The 20,518-nt window shown below is 32.5% G+C and overlaps 1 protein-coding gene across 1 annotated transcript in view; it reads right to left on the bottom strand.

Annotated features, from left to right (window-relative positions):
- Positions 1 to 1,146: 1,146 nt before the first annotated feature.
- LOC129221526 (zinc finger CCHC domain-containing protein 8-like) overlaps positions 1,147 to 20,518 on the bottom strand; it is a 30,655-nt gene continuing 11,283 nt past the window's right edge. The window contains exons 5-10 of the mRNA XM_054856017.1: positions 11,249 to 11,368; positions 11,100 to 11,150; positions 6,191 to 6,339; positions 4,396 to 4,431; positions 3,375 to 3,445; positions 1,147 to 1,296 (exon numbers count right to left, since the gene is read on the bottom strand). Of these exons, the coding sequence (XP_054711992.1) occupies positions 1,195 to 1,296; positions 3,375 to 3,445; positions 4,396 to 4,431; positions 6,191 to 6,339; positions 11,100 to 11,150; positions 11,249 to 11,368 (529 nt within the window). The 3' untranslated portion in view covers positions 1,147 to 1,194. The remainder of the gene's footprint in view (positions 1,297 to 3,374; positions 3,446 to 4,395; positions 4,432 to 6,190; positions 6,340 to 11,099; positions 11,151 to 11,248; positions 11,369 to 20,518) is intronic.

Genomic DNA, 20,518 nt, shown 5'->3' with positions numbered 1-20,518 from the left:
ATCAACTTAGATTATAAACATAATCATCTACCATCAATCTCAAACAATTTTTTCTGCAAATTGCACAAAACACCTCGCATTTTTTCAAAAGTTCCGACTGCATCTGGAAGATTTTCATAAGGCAAATGCTCTGTTATTCCTTTTGCAAATTTATTTGCATCTGGTAGTTTCTCATAGGGATTACCTTGATTCAAAATTGGTGTACCAGGTGAAATGGATACAGATATACTATGCCTTATTTTGTCGGATGTTTTAGGGGTTTTTGGGGATCCACTGTTTCCAACATTTGAATTATGGTCGGGAGTTGAATCACACTTCAAATCTGAATATGAGACGTTAGCTTCTTGCACTCCTGATCGGAAAAAATATTTTATGGATATTTAGCTCGTTATCAAATATGAACATATGCTATTGTACAAAAAAGTTAAATTAATGTCTTACCGTTTTTGACCCTTTTAGTATCGTTATCAGGCAATGGTGTACATTTTCTCCTTTTATATAAATTAATACCATTCTAATTGAAAAAAAGTAAAGAATTTATCGCCTTGAAGTGGCATCATTTGAATCAAAATATGAAATACAAAGTAAAAGTGTGTAGGTAAAATTTTGTGTGAAAACAAGTGAAAAATAAGAGCAATATTTTCATTTATGTTTTGCATATTAATTAGAAAACATTTTTGAATACATGTGAGAAATAAATATAGAAACTTTTTTTTATTATGATTTTCAACTTACTGAAATAACTAAAGAAGAAATTTGTTCAATTACAAAGTTCAACTTAATAATTCATTCATGGAAGTAGTTTAACTATGACAGTCGAAAAATAATATATGCATCAATAAAAAATTATAAAACACTAGCCTCAGACACTATTAAAAATAATGCAAAACTAAAACACACATTTCAAAACATTTTGAAATTTAACAAAGGTGTTTATGAGAAATTTAGTTTGAATGAAAATATAACTGCTTGTATATTAATGTTGAATTTGATATAGTATGTTGTATTTAAAGAAATGGTCAGTTAAAAACTGAAAGTAGATATTGAAGCTTATCTAAAAAAATTACAACAACATGATTAATTATAATTATTTTTAAATGATTAATAAAGTAGCTTACAGACTCATTTTGAAATTTATCAACATATATTAAAATGCAAAAGATGTCAAACTTTTTAATTACTGCAGGGATATGATTAGTAAAAAAAGTAATTACTTACAACTGTGTTTGGAGACTTTAAAGCCTCAATTAACTGTTGATGAGGTTGAATTGGTGGCATTTTTAAAGCTTCCCATTCCTGTGAAAGGAAAAGAAATCTATGAATTATGAGTAACAGCTCTGTTTTTTTCCCACAAGTCAAGTAAACTGAAAGATTCTTTTAAATAAAAAATAAATAAATAAATAGATAAAAATAAAATAAATAAATAAATCATTACATCCTTGACACCAGAATTCATGTTAAATATTGCAATTGAAGAATTCATTTTTTTCTTCTGCTTAAAAATTTGAAGATATCTACAATTTTCGATAAAATATTTCCCCCCCTTTTTCTCTTGAGTGTTTTTTTTTTCTTTTCTTTTTGGGGGGGGGGGGGGGCGGTGAATAAGCAAATTTAATGTGATTTCTTCAGACTCAACAAATCCGGTCAGATTTATTAACATTTTCCAAATTATTTTTCCCTTTTTTCTCATGATATTCATTTATTCTAATTAGTTTTATACTGTCCTGGCAGTTAAACAGCACAATCTGTAAAAATTTTCTTCTTTTTGAATTTTTGTCATCTATTTTACTTTGGTGATATTGAGCAAACTTGCTCACAAAAAGGGGAAATGTCCACATTTACCCAGGAAGTAATCAGAATGCAGTTTAAGGCAGATTTTTTCTGGGGTAGAAAAGCTTCATGTGAATGGGGCTAATGGCATTTATAGTAGAGTTAGCAGTGTTAAAAGGGAACAAAATTTCAATGTTTCAATTTTAGATTCTATTCTTTGTTCTGGATGAATTGAGAGATATTATTTTTTCATTGTGTCTTAGACTACACTCTCCGAGAGAAGCTGAGTATGAAAAATTTGATTTTATGACTGCTTGATAGCGAATGAAATCATGATTCCTTTTGCAAGGGAGGATATAAGGGAGGGACGAACGCCCTTCCCCTGAGGGAATCTCCCGCAGCAATGTTTTAGAATAGAAGATCAAAATAAATAAATAAATAAATAAATAAATAAATAAATAATAAATAAATAAATAAATAAATAAAATAAATAAATAATAATAATAATAATAAAATAAAAACCTAATTGTAGGCCATCTTTGATGACGTTAGAAGAAAGAAAGGGGTTTGGAACTCTCTCCGGGAAAGTTTTTTAAACTGGAAGTTTTAAAAAGACAATTTTAGATGATTTTCAGTGATGTTAGAAGAAGGGGAGGTTTAGAAAAGTCTTTTTCTGGATATTCTTCAAAATGGAAGTCATGAACAGACGATTGTAGACCATCTCATTGTGTTAGGAGAAGGAATGGGAGTCAAGGACACTTCTCTTTATTCAGAATATTATTATTTCAATGATTTAATATTTTTTTTCAAAGAACAAATCAGTACCAATGATACGTGAATGCATACACATACATGCTGTTTTTGGAAGGGGGAAAAAAAGGAGAAAAACAGTACATTTTTCTATCAAAAAACAGCTAATTATAAACTTAAAATATTTTAAGACAACTTTTTCAGTTAAACTTCATTCAGCTCAACATTTAATTTAATGACACTTATAAACATTTGAACTAAACTTAATCCCAGAGTTTTATTTCAACATTTCTAAATTAAAAATTAAAAAAACACACCTTTTATTTACTAGTCTTTTAACAGATCTAAACAGTAATCAAAATGAAAAAAAAAAAAGTGAAAAAGAAAAAGAAAAAAAAAAGAAATGAATTCCCAAAACAAATTGCATTTTTCATCGCCTATGCAGAATCAAAACACAAAACACATCTTTTTAATAAATAAAATAATTTTTAGAACTATTTTGATACAACCATTGTGTAATCTTAATAATTACCAACATGCTTGCTGGAATTTATGGATAAACTAAAACATAATGAAAAGAAATATTTCTGATTTGGGTACTTTTTGGAAATTTTATCCTTTGTTGATGCGCTTCCCCTTTTCAGGATTTGTAGCAGTTTTTAAAAATAATTTGGCAAAATTATTTTAAAAAGCGGAAGAAAATAAAACTTAAGGGGGAAATTTGAAGACAGCCTAGGAAGGCACAAAGCTCCAGTGAGCATACAAACTTATTTAAGCAATTTTATAACAAATGTTAACTACATTAGAGAGATAGTTATTCAAGTAGAATAATAATACCAGATAAATTTCCTTACATCATTAATTCCTTGAGGAGTTGCAGTATTGAAACCTGGATAATTGATAAATTTTGTTCCATCATATATAGCTGAAAAAAATTTTAATGTTACAAAAATTAATGTTACAAAAAGCATAACTTATATTACAATGTGTTACAAAGATTTCATCAAACTGATTTAAATTTGATAAAACAGAAAAAAAAAATTATTGAGTGGAGTAGAAAGATATTTACACCAAAAAAGGAACATCAATGAAAATTAAGCACATAAATATTTTAGTTTGGAAATCACGGCCTTCATGGTTTGCAGCATTAAGTGTTGAAGTATACTGTGCGACATAAATGAATATTTTTACACCAAATTAAAAATATAATTGAAGAAGTACGTTGATTTAAATGAACATTTTCTAAATGTTTAATAAAAGGGAGCAAGGAGGATTTATACAGCATAGTTTTAGTTTCTCATTTATGTTTCTTTTGTCCCTAGATATTAAAAAAAGTAACGTCAAAAATATAGTGAAAGGAAGTCTGTGGCGGGCGTGCATCCTGGAGACCCCATAGCACCTACAGCCTTGAAATTTGGTACAAAATTACTTTGAGCCCCAGGGGGTTTGCACCTGGGGTTTTTTATTTTAAACTTCGAATTTTTTAAAGATTATTTAAGCTAAAATTTCACGTAAATAGCCTACTAAAGGTATGAAAGATTTCCCACACCCCTTAACATTCTATGTCGTTTGAAAGATTTTTTTTCTGCATCAAATAAAGCTTATTCCAACTTTCTCTATGAATTAGAATAGCATATATAAGGGTTTCTTTTTTTAATGTAAAACCCTAGACTCAACGCGATTCGAGCACTTAGCTATAGAGCAAAATAGATTACTGGAGACCACAAATTTGAAAGAGGCTTTTCAAACATACAAAACTGACGTTTTGCAGTGCTCAGGAGTCTCTTAGCACCTATAGCTCTGCAAGTTAGTAAAAGTTAGTTATGCAAATAGCAGAAACTTTAAGAATTCAGAGGAATTCTTTTTAAAACTTACTTTCTTTACTAAGTACTGCTGCTCCATCTTTTATATCTGAAAAATCAATATTCAAAAATGCTTACTTTATATAAATAAATACATTATTTTGAAAAATCAAATTAAAACTATAATATTGCAAATAATAAAGTTTTTAATGGGGTTTTTACCTTCCTTTTTTTTAATTGTGGAAGGGCGATTTGAATTAAATGTTGGTGGGATTCTTTTCTCAAACAACTGATGAAATGTGAATTAAAGAATTTCATCAAAAATCAAAATGATTAATTTGATGAAAATATCAAACACTTATAAAGATTAAAACAAATTGGAACACACAAACAGTTATGCTTTGAACACTAAAATGAGAGAATATATACTAAACTACGAAATATATGCAGTATTCGTCAATCTGGGCAGGGGGTTACCTTCGTAGGCTCGGAAGTTCTTGAGTTTAACATATGTTAAAATAAGTAAATTGCAGGCATATTTTTGCTTTCCTCAAAAAAAATTTCTGGCCCGAGAACAGCTGGCAAAAGATGACAACCGGGGCGCCATTTCTCACTTGGGATTTTGAAATTTTTTTTTTTTGTTATCTGCCTTTTTTCCAGAATGGTGTACGATATCTTATTGTGTTTTTTTTTTCTTTTTGTCCCCCATTTGAAAGATAATAATTTTCTCTTTAAGATGATATGTACCATTTAGAAATATGTGTTTAAGGCTTTTGCTACAGCATTTCGAAAAAAACATTTTAAATCATTTTTTGAATTTGTCAATGACTACCAATTTTAAAATTTTTGATTCTCTTATTGTTGATCAGTACCATTGAGTACTACATTCCCTGAAAAGAAAAGCTTTTACTTTAAAGTATAATAGTTTTTGCAGGCATTTGAAAAAATGAGGATTTTTTAGGGACTCAATATGTAAAGGTAGATTTGAAAAAAATAAATATTTTTTGAAGCAAGTGGCCAGAAAACAATTTTAATTTAGTTATGCAATCAGATTTTCATTTTTGGTTGCGACTTTGTCCAAGGTTTTTATTTTTAGTGACAAGAAGGCACTAAGCTGGCACTATGTTGAAAGTTTGCAAGTGGAGAAAAACTTTGGCTGGCAAATCGGTTCAAGACTGTTCTTGTTTTCATAAAAAATAAAATTCTTGGAAGAAGCATCAACTTAAAACAAAAAAGGGGGCTAAATAATAAAAAGGGGATTTATAAAAGTGTCTCCTGGTCACTTGCTACTAAATAAAGTTTTGAATTTTCAAATCTACCTTGACACAAATACAGTTCCTTAAAAACACACATTTTTTTAAATGCATCTAAAACCTGTTAAACACAAAAGTGGAAGCTCTCGTTTTAAGGGATATTTACACTCAAGCCTCAATAATACTGATCAGCAGTACAAAAATTAAATTTTTTTAAAATTGGCTCTTTTTTAAAAAAATTTAAAATTCTTTTTTCAAAGTCCGGTAGAAAGAAAAATTTAACGGCATGTCATCCCCCCCCCCAAAAAAAATACTATCTTTCAAATTAAAAAAAAAAATGCAAAAAAATATTGTTAATTGTAATAAATTTTCGTTGAAAATCACAAAAAGAAAATGGCGACCAGGTTGCCACCTTTTGAGGGCTATACTGTAGGTCAGAATTTTTTTTTGATTGGACAAGTGAAAAAAATTACAAAAAACAAAAATTTAACAAGAATATTTCAATTATTTTAGTAGCTAGAATATTAAGCAACCCACTTTTAATAAATAAAGCTGTTTGAATTATAAATAATAACAAAACAGAAAATATTTATTTCATTCAAGCTACTAACATACCTTTACCATCAACATCATATAAGGATATGCCTGACGTCTCCAACACAGCTTCATCCATCCAACCAGGAGGATACCCAAGAACTCGCATATGGTAAATAAAGGGAGGTAATTGGTCATTCCTTACTCCTAAAGCTTTTCTTAATTCAGGGCTGAAAGAACAGAAACAGAGCACTTACAAACCATGAAATTAAGCTGCAATATTATGAACACACTTACAAAGATATTTGGCAAAGAAAAAATTGAGCACTTTTTAGCAATCAAACTAAAAGTTTTAACTATAGTAGTCAAAAATTAAGATACTTTCTAAGGTTTCTAAAATTATCACCAAAACTAATTTTCTGTAGTTTTGAAACTTAAAAAAAAAATTAGTTAATCTAAAGGCCTATTTTAAAACCCTGCAACAACCTGCCCAGTGGTGGATCCAGCCGATTGTTTTGGGAGGGGCCATCCGAAAATTTTGAACAAACTCCGAACTCCTCAGAAATTTTATTAAAATGAAGTTTTAAAAACTCGATTTTCGGGGTATGGAGACATTAGGTGAGGGGGCGGATTTAGGAATCTCCCTCGAAAATATTTCAAAATTTAAATTTCCGAGTAATTTTTGAAAATTATGAAACTAAAAACGCATTTTGTCTATTTTTGATGATGTACGGAGAAAGGTCAGGTATCGGGCGTTGGCCCCAAAATACTAGCTTAGAAACCAAAATATTCTAAGTTAAGAAGTTAGAAGAGGAGGGATGCTCTTCTTGCTCTTCAGCTGTCCAGCCTAAAAATGCACCTTTAGGTAATGTTTGCTTGCATTAAAGGAAGTGTGAAGGTGCTTAGAATCCTTCCTTCCTGGAAATATTTTGCTTTTGAGGCTCTAAAAATTCCACTTTTAACTATATTTACATTTTAGAAAGGGGTGGAAGATTCGTGAGCTCCTCCAAAAACCTTCTTTTTAAGCTATCATCACGATATATACTAGGGAGGGAGAGGGTTCTATTAAAAATCGTTTGTAATTGAAGTCCCAAAAAAATTCATTTAAGTTGCTTTTAAGCAAGTTAAGTGATAAGGGCTGGATAAGCTAGTTTCCGTTGACATTTTTTTCAAATAAAAGACTTAAAATGCAATTTTTTGCTGCATTTGTGAAAGGGCATAGGAAAAGGGAGTTCTCCCCCTAGTTTCGAATTAAAGCCATAAAAACGAAAATTTAGGCTCTCTTTGTTCTTGTGAACAATAGGTATACTATGAGAACAGCAGCATTTATAGATCGTCCAAGTGTCTGTAGTTCGAATCGAGAACGATGTGAAAGATGGAGAAAAATTTTGGAAATAAAAGTTTTGTTTTGAGGATAGGGATATAATTTATCTCCCAATTAAGGCCTACACTTTTTTTTAAGTAAAACACATGTGCTAAATTTTGTTATCTACTCATAATACTTTTTTCTTTTTTTTTTCCTTAAAAAAATTCCTACAATCACAAGGCTTTGGGAGGGGCCATGCCCCCCATGGCCCCCCTCTAGATCCGCCCCTGTCCTACATAAACAATATCCTAATGACTGCATTTAAGTATTAAACTTGTAAAAACGCTTATCTATAAATAATTAATTACAATTAAGATTAAAAAAAAAAAAAAAAAGAACGCCATGTGCATTTACCAGAACTCCACATTCATCTTCTTGCTCTTAATTTTAATGCAAACACTTTATCCAGCTTAATCATAAGCAGTGGAGTGCTACTATACAGCACTTTGGTGCAACAAAAAATCAAGACACACTGCAGGTAATTTTGATTCTCCGTATTATAAGCTATTCTAAAACTCAACTTTCTTTAAATCACAAAAGCTAGCTTTGTGTGTCCAACATTTTGATAATACCCCTTTCTACATTTCCTATGCTGCTTTCAAATGGAAGACAAAGAAAAAAGAGTCTACAACCAAAGTCAAGGTCTGTATTTTAAGAAAACATTTCTTTGTAGAATATTCCCTTTCTCCTAAATTTGTCCCTCATTCTTGGAATTCCTCATCTATGAGTGGTGCACTGTGCCTTTCAATTAGTACTATACTTGCATCTGGGTTTTTCTAAGACAGGGCTTCCCAAATTGTGGTCAGCGGACCCTTTGGGGGTCCACTGCGCCTTAGTAGGGGGCCTTACCGACATCTCAAGATGCAATGCTGTAAAATCATGCAGCCACCACACTGCAATTTCCAGTAAACATTGGAAACATGTATCGAACACTTGAGTTTAGAAAAAGTGTTCCAATTGCCTGAACGTGAACTAAAATGTGTTCCGAAATAGCTCCCGTCAAAAAGAGTGTACTGACATATAATATAAATTTGTTCTGAATGTGTCCCGCTTGGAACATTTCTTAAACTTAAGATTGGGAACACATTTTAGAACAGATTGGGTACACTAGTGAAATCATTGCTTTCTTTCATACAATTAAAATTTCAACATCTTTCTTTAAATACCAACAGCAAAACTATTGGTACAATCAAAGGGATGTTTTCATAAGTGCTGTAAACAGGGCCGGATTAAGCTTTTGAACCACTCCGTGCTTGAGCAAAAAATTGCACTCCTGTTGAAATACTAAGGACACCCCCCCCCCTCGGAAGGAAAAGGAAATCTTATTCGAGCAGAAATAGAGGATTTCGAGATTCTCCCCCCCCCCAGACGTATTCAAAGTTTTTGATCTGAAGATGAATTTTTTATTGGGAGGTAGAGAAAGGGTTCCCCCGAAAATTTTTGAAATTGAAGCCCAAAAATGCAATTTGTGGACCATCTCTGATTATGATAGGAAAAGGAATAGGACTCGGAGACTTTCCTCAGGAAAATGTTTCGAAATGTAAATTCCAGAAACACAGTTTTTGATGATCTTTGATTATGTTCGCATGATGAAACTGGGGGAGTTTCCCTCAGAATTTTTTGAAATTGAAGTTCTGGAAATTTTTTTTTCAACGATCTTAAATGATGCTGCGTGGTTAGGTCATAAATCTTAGGTTAGGTGGCCTAAATCTGAAAATGTCGCAATTTTTAACGCTTTGCGCTTATAACAAGGGCCAAGGGGAATGGAGTTCTCCGATTCTCTACTTCCGCTTCCATAGTTTTGTCTTACTCCGCTCTTGATTAATTTATTTTAAATAAAAATGCTGTGGGAGAACCTCTTATTGATTTTTACTTATATATTTGTTTGTTTGAAATACAAATAGTTTGTAACCACAGTAAAAAATTCACCATTTTGGACTCGGGTATTTTGCAGTGGTACTTTAGGTTATATTTTCTGCTTTATTTTATTTTAACTATTATGCCTTCTGAATCTCTTGATGAAGTTTTGTTTTACTTTCGTTTTCTCCCTTCAAATATTTAAAAAACTTTTGATGTGACTTTTTATTACGATATTTTAAATCTCTCTCTATATAATGCCAGCTTCCTGTATGTCTCTCCACCTTGCTGTGATATGTTGATAGTTTGGTTATATTGATTAAAACAAACAATTATTCATATTTTGACTAAAGAAAACAACAAAAAATGTCGTCAACCAGTATGAAGCTATTGCATTTATCCTTTTTCTTCAAGTTGAGGGCGTGAAATGAATTTCTGTTACATTATAGTGTGCAGGATACTTTTAATTTTCATTAAAAATTTTTTGAAACATACATCTCTGCAGCTCTTAGGTTATCTCAGCATCACAGTCTTTCATATTTCCCTAGCATTTTCTTTTAAAATTTTACAAAAAAAAAAAAGGAAAAATTTTTCTGACATTTCTAATCATTGGTTTATTCTACTTCTTTCTCCCCCCTCTGTCCAACAGTCCTATTTTTTATCCGATTAAAACAAGATTCGGCGGTCCCTTCTCCAAAAAAATGAGGGTGCCCCCCCAACCTTATGCTCACCCTTGTCAAAATCCCTGCTGATAATTCTATCTTTCTTTTGAAATGTTTTTTAAGTCTTAGCCTTATATTTGGGTTGTTTTTGCTTTAGAAATTTGTTTATAAAAAATTTTCTTGCTTTCTTCTGCTCTTTTTCCTTTCTTGATTTTAATTTTTACAAAAACTCATTTGTGATATTTTTCTTACTCTTGGTAATTTTCCGCACACAAATTTTTTACTCTGTGTCAGGGCACAGACTGATGGAGCATTAGTCTGGCCCTGCTGTAAAAAGTGTCTCGAAGAGTGTTAAAAAATGTTTTAAAAGAAGAGACATGTGTCAGAGTGCAAAATATGTTCTCAACCGTGTTCCCAAAAGTGTAAAATGTGTGCTGAATTAAATAAGTGTTTTGAAAAGTGATCTCACAAATGTTTTGAAAGCTTCCAAAAAGTGAGTATCTGAGTTAAAAAAATATTCAAAAAGTGCTCAAAAGGTGTCGGAGGATTATTTTGCAAAAGTGAATAATGAAAATGTCTAGATTCTGAACCTGGTATTCGACTCTAGCACTCAAAAATTAAACCCAATATAGTAAGTAAAATTGTGCCAGTTAAACCAATCTTACTCTCAGTAGTGGCTCGTGCCTTAATTTAGCAGGTGGGCTCGCTGAATAAAGTTTTCACAATAATATTTATACAGATAAAATGGAACTAACCCCAGTTAGAAATTCTGAACAATTTAAGATAGTCCTTATTCTTAAGAAGAAGAATTCTTCCAGAATTCTTACATTTAAGGAATTGAAAAAGAAAAAAAAGATGTTGCATGAGACCTAAAATCTAGTTTTACGATAAAATAATGAAATAAATGAACAAAATAAAAGCTATAGTTATACGAAAACTGACAAGAATTAAATGCTCTAACCCCCCCCCCTCCCACCAAAAATATAAAAGCAGCCCCTCTTCTCAAAACAGTATTTATATAGGAAAAAAATGCTCAGAATTTGTTCGGAAGTCACTTCCCGTGCATTCAATTTCATCTTACATACAAACAAATGATAATAGTTACCTCAAAATTCCAGGCTTCATCGAGTTTTTCTGTTCTTCAACATGATATCGCCTACAGAAAAAAAAGAAAAGAAATTACACAAAAGTTCAGTACAACATTTAAAGAGAAGCAATACAAAATATTCTTTTGAGATTTTTAAAAAGGCATACATTGTATTTCCAAGTAAAATGTCTTTTTTATTGGCCGCAATTCTCAAACGATCAATTTCTTCAGGGCACTGTTTCATATGATGATTTCCAAGGCAATTGAAACATGTTACAACCTGAGCCCTAAGAGAAAAATAGAAAAAACGTAAATTTCGAGTTTTGATACACAGTTTAATATTATGGTATAAGCTATGTTAGATTTTTAATTTAAACTTTCACAAAAAGTGAAAGAATCACTTAATTTAAAAAAAAAAAAAAAAAAAATACGTTTTTGCATCATGCAGAATCAATCCCTTTTCGATGTAAACATTGCATCACGTTGTGACGTCATGTGTGCGATCGGTTGCAATGACTCAGTCAAGTGAATGAACTTTTGGGTGAACCGAGTCACCAGTTCATTGTATCTTATAACCGCGAGAATTTTTTTGTAGATTGAGTTACTTTTTGATTGGCAACATATCTTTAACTTTCTTGCATTGGCAACACATCTTGTATTTTGCATATTCTTAATTTGAAAGCCATGTGAAGACCTTTAAATACTTCGAGCGATCTTTTTCGCTCTCTCTCTCTCACCTCACATAGCCGCAAAATGTGTTGTACGTGATTTCGTGATGTCTGCCAGTGCTCTTTACTCCTGGCAGGGCGTAATACAACGTGATGTCAATTTTAAAGTCATAAAACGCCTTTAGGCCTATTTTTGTATGTTACGTTAATGCCATATATTCCTTGGAATCAGCATGTTCGTAAAACTGAATGTTTCGTTGTAAAATAGCGGCTAATCTTTGTCTATTTTTCTAAATGTTTTTAAATATCAATGAAGATGTTGTTCGTCAACTTTAGTAATCCTTTGAGGATAATAAATACAGATTTTCCATGAGGAAAAATGCTTCACGTGTTTTTCTTTTTCTCCAACTTCAGGCTATGGACATTTTCTTTGCAAGTTCACTTCTACTAGCGGTGTAGTAAGTCTAAATTTCACTACACATAATGCTCACAAGTGGTTATGGGCCCAGGTCACCTGGACTTTGCAATTCCTGGCCATAACCTGAAGAACTTGGAAAATTTGAATTTTTATGCTCTGAAGAATTTTTAAAACATCGTGAAATTTTGAAAGTATGGAAGTCCCTACAATACCTTTACTAAATGCCAATAATTGGAATACTTGGAAGAGAAACATACAAGTTGTCCTGCGTCATTCGGGCAGCTGGGAATTCATCGAAGCTGACGAAAAAGAAAAGAAACTTGAAGAAGAAAAATTGACGTTCCGAGATAAAGCGGAAATAAATCTTAGAAGAACTCGAGCTTATACTACTATTTATCAGTTCCTGTCAGAAGAATTCAAGCCTCTCATCGAATGCACTACTGAAGGAAAGATAGCTTGGGAAATCTTGTGCAAGTATTTTGAACCTGACACCCGTGCCAGATTAATATCCCTGTTGGATAAATTTTTTCAAGTCAAGTTTCAAGATGGCGAAACTGTTGGTCTTTTCATCTGCCGAGTGAAAGCAGCTGCGTCACAATTAAAAGAAGTTGGCCATGCGATGTCCGACCTTTACATAGGTTTCCAGTATATCCGGAGTTTACCCCCTGAGTTTGCATCCATTGTACAGCAAATCTACAGATGGTCTGACGTGGACTTTACCCCATTGAAAATAGAACAAGAACTGTTGCTCGAAGCAAATAGAATTTCTGAAATGAACGTTCCACTACAGACACCTGCTGTGTATGTGACCGTTCCGAATTCGCTACCTGCCGGTAAGATCCATCCTTGTAAAAGTAGTTGTAAACCTGTGTCAAATTTTAGTAAAAATAGATTTAAAGGGAAATGTAATTTTTGTGGGATTTTTGGGCATAAAAAGGTTGATTGTTTTAAATTTAAGGCAAAGTCAAATTCTAAAAATTTATCTCAAGGGTCTTCTAATTCTCAACATAATGTGAGTGAAATTAATGAGTCAGAAGCTTTGAATATTACTTCATCTGATTCAGATATAACGTGGATTGCCGATTCTGGAGCTACGTCACATGTCACTAAAAATAAAAATCTTTTCTCTGATTTTAGACCAGTTAATAATTTAAAAATGTCTATGGCTGTTGACGGTAAACAAAGCAATATTTTAGGGATTGGTACAATTCAATTGTTGGTCAAAATTAATGGTAGACATAGGAAAATTATCTTGAAAGATGTTCTGTACAATCCTGAAATCCGTCGTAATTTATTGTCATTATCTAAATTGGAACAGGAAGGTAACAAATTTGTTGGTCATAATACCATTCTTAAAGTTTATGACAAAAATTGGAATCAATTATTTTATGCAAAGCGTAGAAATGACATAAATTTATATTTCTTTAAGCCTAATAGATATTTGTATTTGAAAAATAGTGAACATTGTGATAATTCTGAGCCTGTTTGTAACATTTCTGAAAAAATTGGTAAAATTTCACCTGAAGATTTATGGCACAAGAGATATTGTCACATTAATTATGAATATATTTCTAGAACTAGCAAAAACAATAGTGTTAGAGGTCTTCCTGAATTGAATAAAAATGTTAACTATTGTGAAATTTGTAAATATACTAAAGCTAGGAGTATTTCTTTTAAATCGATTGGGGCCGTGAGATCTTCTAAACCTTTAGAGCTTATACACATGGATGTAGGTGAAGTCCCAAATTTAACTTTGAGGGGAGAGAAATATTATTTATCCATTATGGACGATTTTTCAAAACGCGTTGCTGTATACCCTATGAAATTGAAGTCTGATGTTTTCAATATTTTTGTAAGATTTTTAAATCGTAATGAAAGGCTTTTAGGGAGGAAAATTAAATCAATTCGTACAGATGGGGGGAAAGAATTTTGCAATCAAAATTTTGAAATTTTCTTGAATAACCATGGCATTAGGCATGAGAAAACTAATCCCTACACACCAATGATGAATGGCATAATTGAACGGTTTAACCAGACATTAATGGGGGGAGTTAGAGCACTTTTAAAAGAGAGTAACTTACCTTCGAAATTCTGGGGGGAAGCTGCATTTTGTTTTTCTTATGTTTGGAATAGGTCTTGTCATGGGAGCAATCATACCCCGTTTGAACTGTTTTTCAATAAAAAGCCTAACGTGAAACATCTCAGAACTTTTGGCTGTTTAACTTTTGTAAGTGTTCCAAGTCAGAAAAGAAAGAAATTGGACGATAAATCTAAACCAGGAATTTTGTTAGGTTACGCTCAAAATACTAGAGGTTATCGTGTCTGGCTGGAAGACGAACAAAGAATCATAGAAACATGTAATGTCAGTTTTGATGAGGGAACTAAAGGGGCAGATGTTGTACTAGGTTCTGGATCAAGTAGTCCAAAGTTATGAAATACTTACCTGACAATTTTGATTATGAATATCCTGTAACTTCAAATCAGGGAGTGGATGAGCTTTCCGGTGATAGTCCTAGTGAAGAATTAAAACCTTGTTCCGAAATTAATTGGTTGCGTCAAGCTGTTCCTAGACCATCAGGTGATAGAACTGATATTTACTATAGGATTGAAGGTTCAAATATTCGCTTGCGTTCTTTAAATGAAGTTATTAAATATTGTAATGATAACAAAATTGAATTTGATGAATCATATTTTGACTTTTCGGGCAAAAATTTAAAAGAGGGAAAGGTAATAGAAATTTTAGAGGGAAATCTTGCTGAAATTAAACTTCCATTAAATTTTAAAGAAGCCATTAATTCTAGGGAATCTAAACATTGGATTAACGCGATGGATCAGGAAATACAAACCATATATAATCGCGGTGTATGGGAGTTAGTGGATCCACCTGAACATAGTAAAATTTTGGGAAATCGGTGGGTATATACGGTAAAAGAAGATCAGCAAGGGAATATTGTGAAATACCGTGCTCGATTATGTGCTCAAGGTTATCTTCAGGAAGCTGGAGAATCATTCCAAGAAGTTTTTAGCCCAGTCATTGATTTTTCTATAATCAGATTGTTTTTCTGTATTTTTGTATGTCTTTTTAAATGGTGTCATCTGCATGTAGACATAAATAACGCTTATTTGTATGCTAATTTGGATACTAATGTATATATGAAACAACCTAGTGGATATGTACTAGAGCCTGGTAAAGTTTGTTTGTTAAAGAAAGCTTTGTACGGTTTACACCAAAGTGGTAGAATGTGGTACTATCAACTCCATGAAACACTTTTGAAAATGAACTTTTCTAGTTTAGATTGGTGTAATTGTTGTTACATATATAAAAATAAGGTTATTCTTCTTTTTTATGTTGATGATATCATACTTTTTGGCAAACTAAAATCTGATTTGAATGAAATTGTAAATTTTTTAAGAAATCATTTTGAATTAAAAATTTTGGGTGAAATAAGAAAACTTCTGGGTGTTGAATTTCAAAACATTGATGGTAATTGGTATATTCATCAGACAATATATATTAATAAAATTGTCGAGTTGTATTCTAGTTATAATATTCCAATTAGTAATGTTCCTATTTCGGTTGGGGTGGTTTATTCAAAAATTGATTCACCTACTAGTAAGTTAGAAATAGATAAATGTAATTCTTTACCATATCGAAATTTAATTGGCTGTTTATCCTTTTTGGCTAGTAGAACTCGTCCCGACATAACATATGCTCTGAATATATTTTCCCAATTTCAATCTAATTATGGTGAAAAACATTGGCATGGTTTACTTCGTCTTCTTGGTTATGTTTTGTATACGAAAAATCTTAAATTGAAGTTATCAAATATTTCAAATTTAAATATTAAATGTTATTCTGATTCAGATTGGGCAGCTAGTAGAGATGATAGGGTTTCAATGGGAGGTTACATCATTTTGCTAGATAATGCACCTATCATGTGGAAAACCTTTAAGCATAAATGTATTGCTCTTTCCACTATGGAAGCCGAATATGTCACTTTGACAGAGGCTGCTAAAGAATTTGTCTGGATCATGAGAATTTTAAAAAATGAAAATTTGAATTTAATTTTGCAAAATTGTGAAATATTTTGTGACAACATTGCTGCAATAGATTTTTCCAAAAGTCCTATACAAAATCAAAGAAGTAAACATATTGATATCAAGTATCATTTTTTGAGAAATCTAGTAAATGAAAAATTGTTTAAATTAATGTATGTGAGTTCTAAATTAAATTTAGCTGATGCTTTGACAAAACCTTATACCAAATCTCAACTTGGACATTTTTGTGACATTATTTTTGGGGGGGAAAAATATATAAACTAAATTTGAACTTCTTGGGTGTGTAAAATTTTTGTGAAATTCAATGGTGACTTTGTCAATTTGAATTTATTGTGAATTTTTCTGATTGTTGTGCATGTTGCAAAAATGGGGCCGCTTGTTAGATTTTTAATTTAAACTTTCACAAAAAGTGAAAGAATCACTTAATTTAAAAAAAAAAAAAAAAAAAAAAAAATACGTTTTTGCATCATGCAGAATCAATCCCTTTTCGATGTAAACATTGCATCACGTTGTGACGTCATGTGTGTGATCGGTTGCAATGACTCAGTCAAGTGAATGAACTTTTGGGTGAACCGAGTCACCAGTTCATTGTATCTTATAACCGCGAGAATTTTTTTGTAGATTGAGTTACTTTTTGATTGGCAACATATCTTTAACTTTCTTGCATTGGCAACACATCTTGTATTTTGCATATTCTTAATTTGAAAGCCATGTGAAGACCTTTAAATACTTCGAGCGATCTTTTTCGCTCTCTCTCTCTCACCTCACATAGCCGCAAAATGTGTTGTACGTGATTTCGTGATGTCTGCCAGTGCTCTTTACTCCTGGCAGGGCGTAATACAACGTGATGTCAATTTTAAAGTCATAAAACGCCTTTAGGCCTATTTTTGTATGTTACGTTAATGCCATATATTCCTTGGAATGTTCGTAAAACTGAATGTTTCGTTGTAAAATAGCGGCTAATCTTTGTCTATTTTTCTAAATGTTTTTAAATATCAATGAAGATGTTGTTCGTCAACTTTAGTAATCCTTTGAGGATAATAAATACAGATTTTCCATGAGGAAAAATGCTTCACGTGTTTTTCTTTTTCTCCAACTTCAGGCTATGGACATTTTCTTTGCAAGTTCACTTCTACTAGCGGTGTAGTAAGTCTAAATTTCACTACACATAATGCTCACAAGCTACTATTTTCAATTAGAGCTAAAACTTTACATTTGTTCTCAACACACACACTAGTGCTGGGCGATATTGCAGATTTTAACATCGCGATACATCGCCAGTAAACATCGCGATATTCCGATACATCGCGATATTTCGATGTATTTTCTTTTCATTAAATCAAGGGTGTCCATGAAGGGGGAGGGGGTGGGGTAAGGCGCAAGGCCTGCAAAAGCATGAGCCACATAAAAACACAGAAGATTCATTTTAATTTCATATTTCGGAAGACATTCCCCATATCAAACAATGACCCTAGTCCACTGTGCATTTTTTGTGCGGGGGGGGGGGGGAGTCAGAGAAGGGGTCTGACTGAAAGTAGCAATTCAAGGTGAAGGGGAAACCTTTTGATTAGAGGATTCAGAGTCTTGGTTATTTCATTTCTTTTTTCTTTTGAGTGGAGAAGGAAAAACTAAAAAAAGGGAAGGACTAAAAAGTTTGTGTCCTAGAATTTCGGGGGGTATTTGTTCCAACGGTCCCCACCCTGTCTACGGCCCTGCCTTCGACATAATATCACGATGCTTCGCCATTGGCTGCAAGAAGCGATGCTTCGACTTCAGTCGCCGAGTCATCATAAGCCGCGATGTATTCTCAAAGGCAGTTCTTCCGACGTATCGTGACGCATCGCGGTGTATCAGCGAGCCGGGGAGAATCGCGAAGGCCCCGAGCGAGAGCAATCTCGGCAAATCATTATGAGACCATTCTTCCTTCCGACGCATAGACTAATAATATGAGTAGACCGAGCTATGGCAACCCTTTTGCTGCTCATAAACCAAACCATGTGACTAGTGGATTTCCTAGCAACAGCGGGCGTTGATCGCAGCAGACGATCAACAATAAATAAAATAAATTGAATTGATGGAACACGGAAGAATGATCTTTAATGGAGTCCGATTTGTCAATTTGTTATTCTAAGTAGTAAAAATTTTGTCAATATAGTGAGTTTTTCGTTTAGATAGTACTGTGCATTTTCTTTAGTCAATTTCAATAACTCTCTAAGCAATTAAAGATGCAATCGCCCAAAAAAGAATCGGAAAACGGTAAGATTTTTACCTACAATTTCAATTTAAGATACCGATTAGTACATTTTTGCGTTAACGTAAAACGTTTACGCCATTACGTTTACGCCAACGCTGACGTAGCAGTTCCGAATGAAATAAAAGTTACTGAAAACTGTGATCAAAAACTAATTACTAATGTCAAAATAATGCATAACTAAAAGAAAAGCAGTTCAATCTCTGCACCTGGAATAAAACTATAATAAAAATACATTACGTCTTAAAATACATGTCGAGTGCCAAACTATAGATAATGCTGCCATCTAGCAACCATGCTGCCAAAGTCTTCGCCAAGCCCTTCCACCAGTCACATGATACATCTATGAACCAATTTTCTTCATCAGCAAGAATGAGAAAGCTCGGTCTACTCTTATTATTAGTCTATGTTCCGACGCATCGCGGTGTTTCAACGAACACGGTCTTTCGCAAGCATCGTGGTTCGCTCAGACGTTCTGATGCCGTTGGAAACATCGCGGCGCATCACGATGTATCGTGATACATCGCGTTTCACCGGGAATCACGGTGTATCGGAAGAACAGTAAATATAAACACTGGCGTGGCGATGATTGCTTGACATTGGTGTTTTGCAATGTATCGATGTATCGCCCAGCCCTAACACACACACACACACAAAAAAAGAAACAATCTTATGGACAAAACCATTCAGTCCTAGGATATTCACTTGTCAACATTACCTCAGGATTTTTTAAATTACTTTATGGAGCATGCTTGGAGCCTAGACATAATTATGTTGTGCACATTTTAATTAATGAAACAGAATCTTTTTATTTTGAAGTGGGTAGGGAAATTTACATCAGCTTTAAGATCTTTTCATTCAACTTTATAGCATGAGTAGAACTGTGTGGGTACGGCTAGTTATATCATAAAAGTAAAAAGACCTTTTCTGAAAAGAATTAAGCTAGAGAAACTTAATTCCTGATAATACAGGGTTGCCACTCAATTCTGTAGAAAAAACTCCCTGTGTTTTTCCTGCATGAATGTGCAGCAATAAAAACGAGCGAACAGATATTTGAAAAAGAAAATTAATATCCTGATAGTATCAATACGAGGAAAAATAAATAATAGGAAAAATAAATAATAGGAAATTCAGAAGAATTCATTCTAACTGAAATAATAGCATGGTGATTGATTTTATTTAACACTCATTAAAAAAGACTTCTCTTAACAACTCTTGGTGCTTAAAAGATAAAAAATGAAGAAGTTAAGCAGAACAATAAATATTGATCACTAGTTTCATGCTCTTAAACTAAATTAGCATAAATTCAAGATACATGACTACTAAAACAATTTTTGCTTTTATGATAGACACCATTTTGATATTTTACTGAAAAAAAAAAAGCAAAATTGGCATTTTTCATTTTATTTTATTTATGGTGTTTTTTTTTTCTTTTGTGGTTTATATATTTGAGCCTTGATTTTGGCAACTTCAATTTGAAGAAAAATAATTATAAAATAAACTCCCCTCCACTTTCCAGGTTTTTAAAGAAATTTTCAAAATTCCCTGTTTTTTGGTTGTTTTTTGAATTTTCTGTATTTTCCCTCCTTTTTCAGGTTTCCCTGTGGTGTGGTAAGCCACACCACAGGGATGTAATAGATGTCTTTAAAGCAGAGTGTGCAAGGTTTTGGACCCTTCGTTAAAAACCACGGGTGTACCATGGTAGTTTCTCAAAACTACATTTTAGAGAAACAGTATTTTGTGAAAAAACAAAACAGGGCAAAATGTGTCAAAGTTATGTTTTATGTAGAATATTTATTCAATGTGAACATTCCAACATATATATATACGTGCAACTTAGTTATACAGCTGATTCTAATCTAGTTACATAAAAGTTGAATTCTTCATTAAAAATTTTATTTTGTATTTTTTTTTTCATAATAGTAACCACATTTTTTTGTCATTTATGCATGTGTGCAAATGCAAGTGTTCAAACTACAGTGCAATAATTATCTTTCATGCAATTAGTGACAATTTTCGAACTGAAGGGAAAAAATATATA

Source organism: Uloborus diversus, chromosome 4 (assembly GCF_026930045.1).
Source record: "Uloborus diversus isolate 005 chromosome 4, Udiv.v.3.1, whole genome shotgun sequence".
NCBI classification, from domain to species: domain Eukaryota; kingdom Metazoa; phylum Arthropoda; class Arachnida; order Araneae; family Uloboridae; genus Uloborus; species Uloborus diversus.
This window is presented reverse-complemented; position numbering and strand designations above follow the sequence as displayed.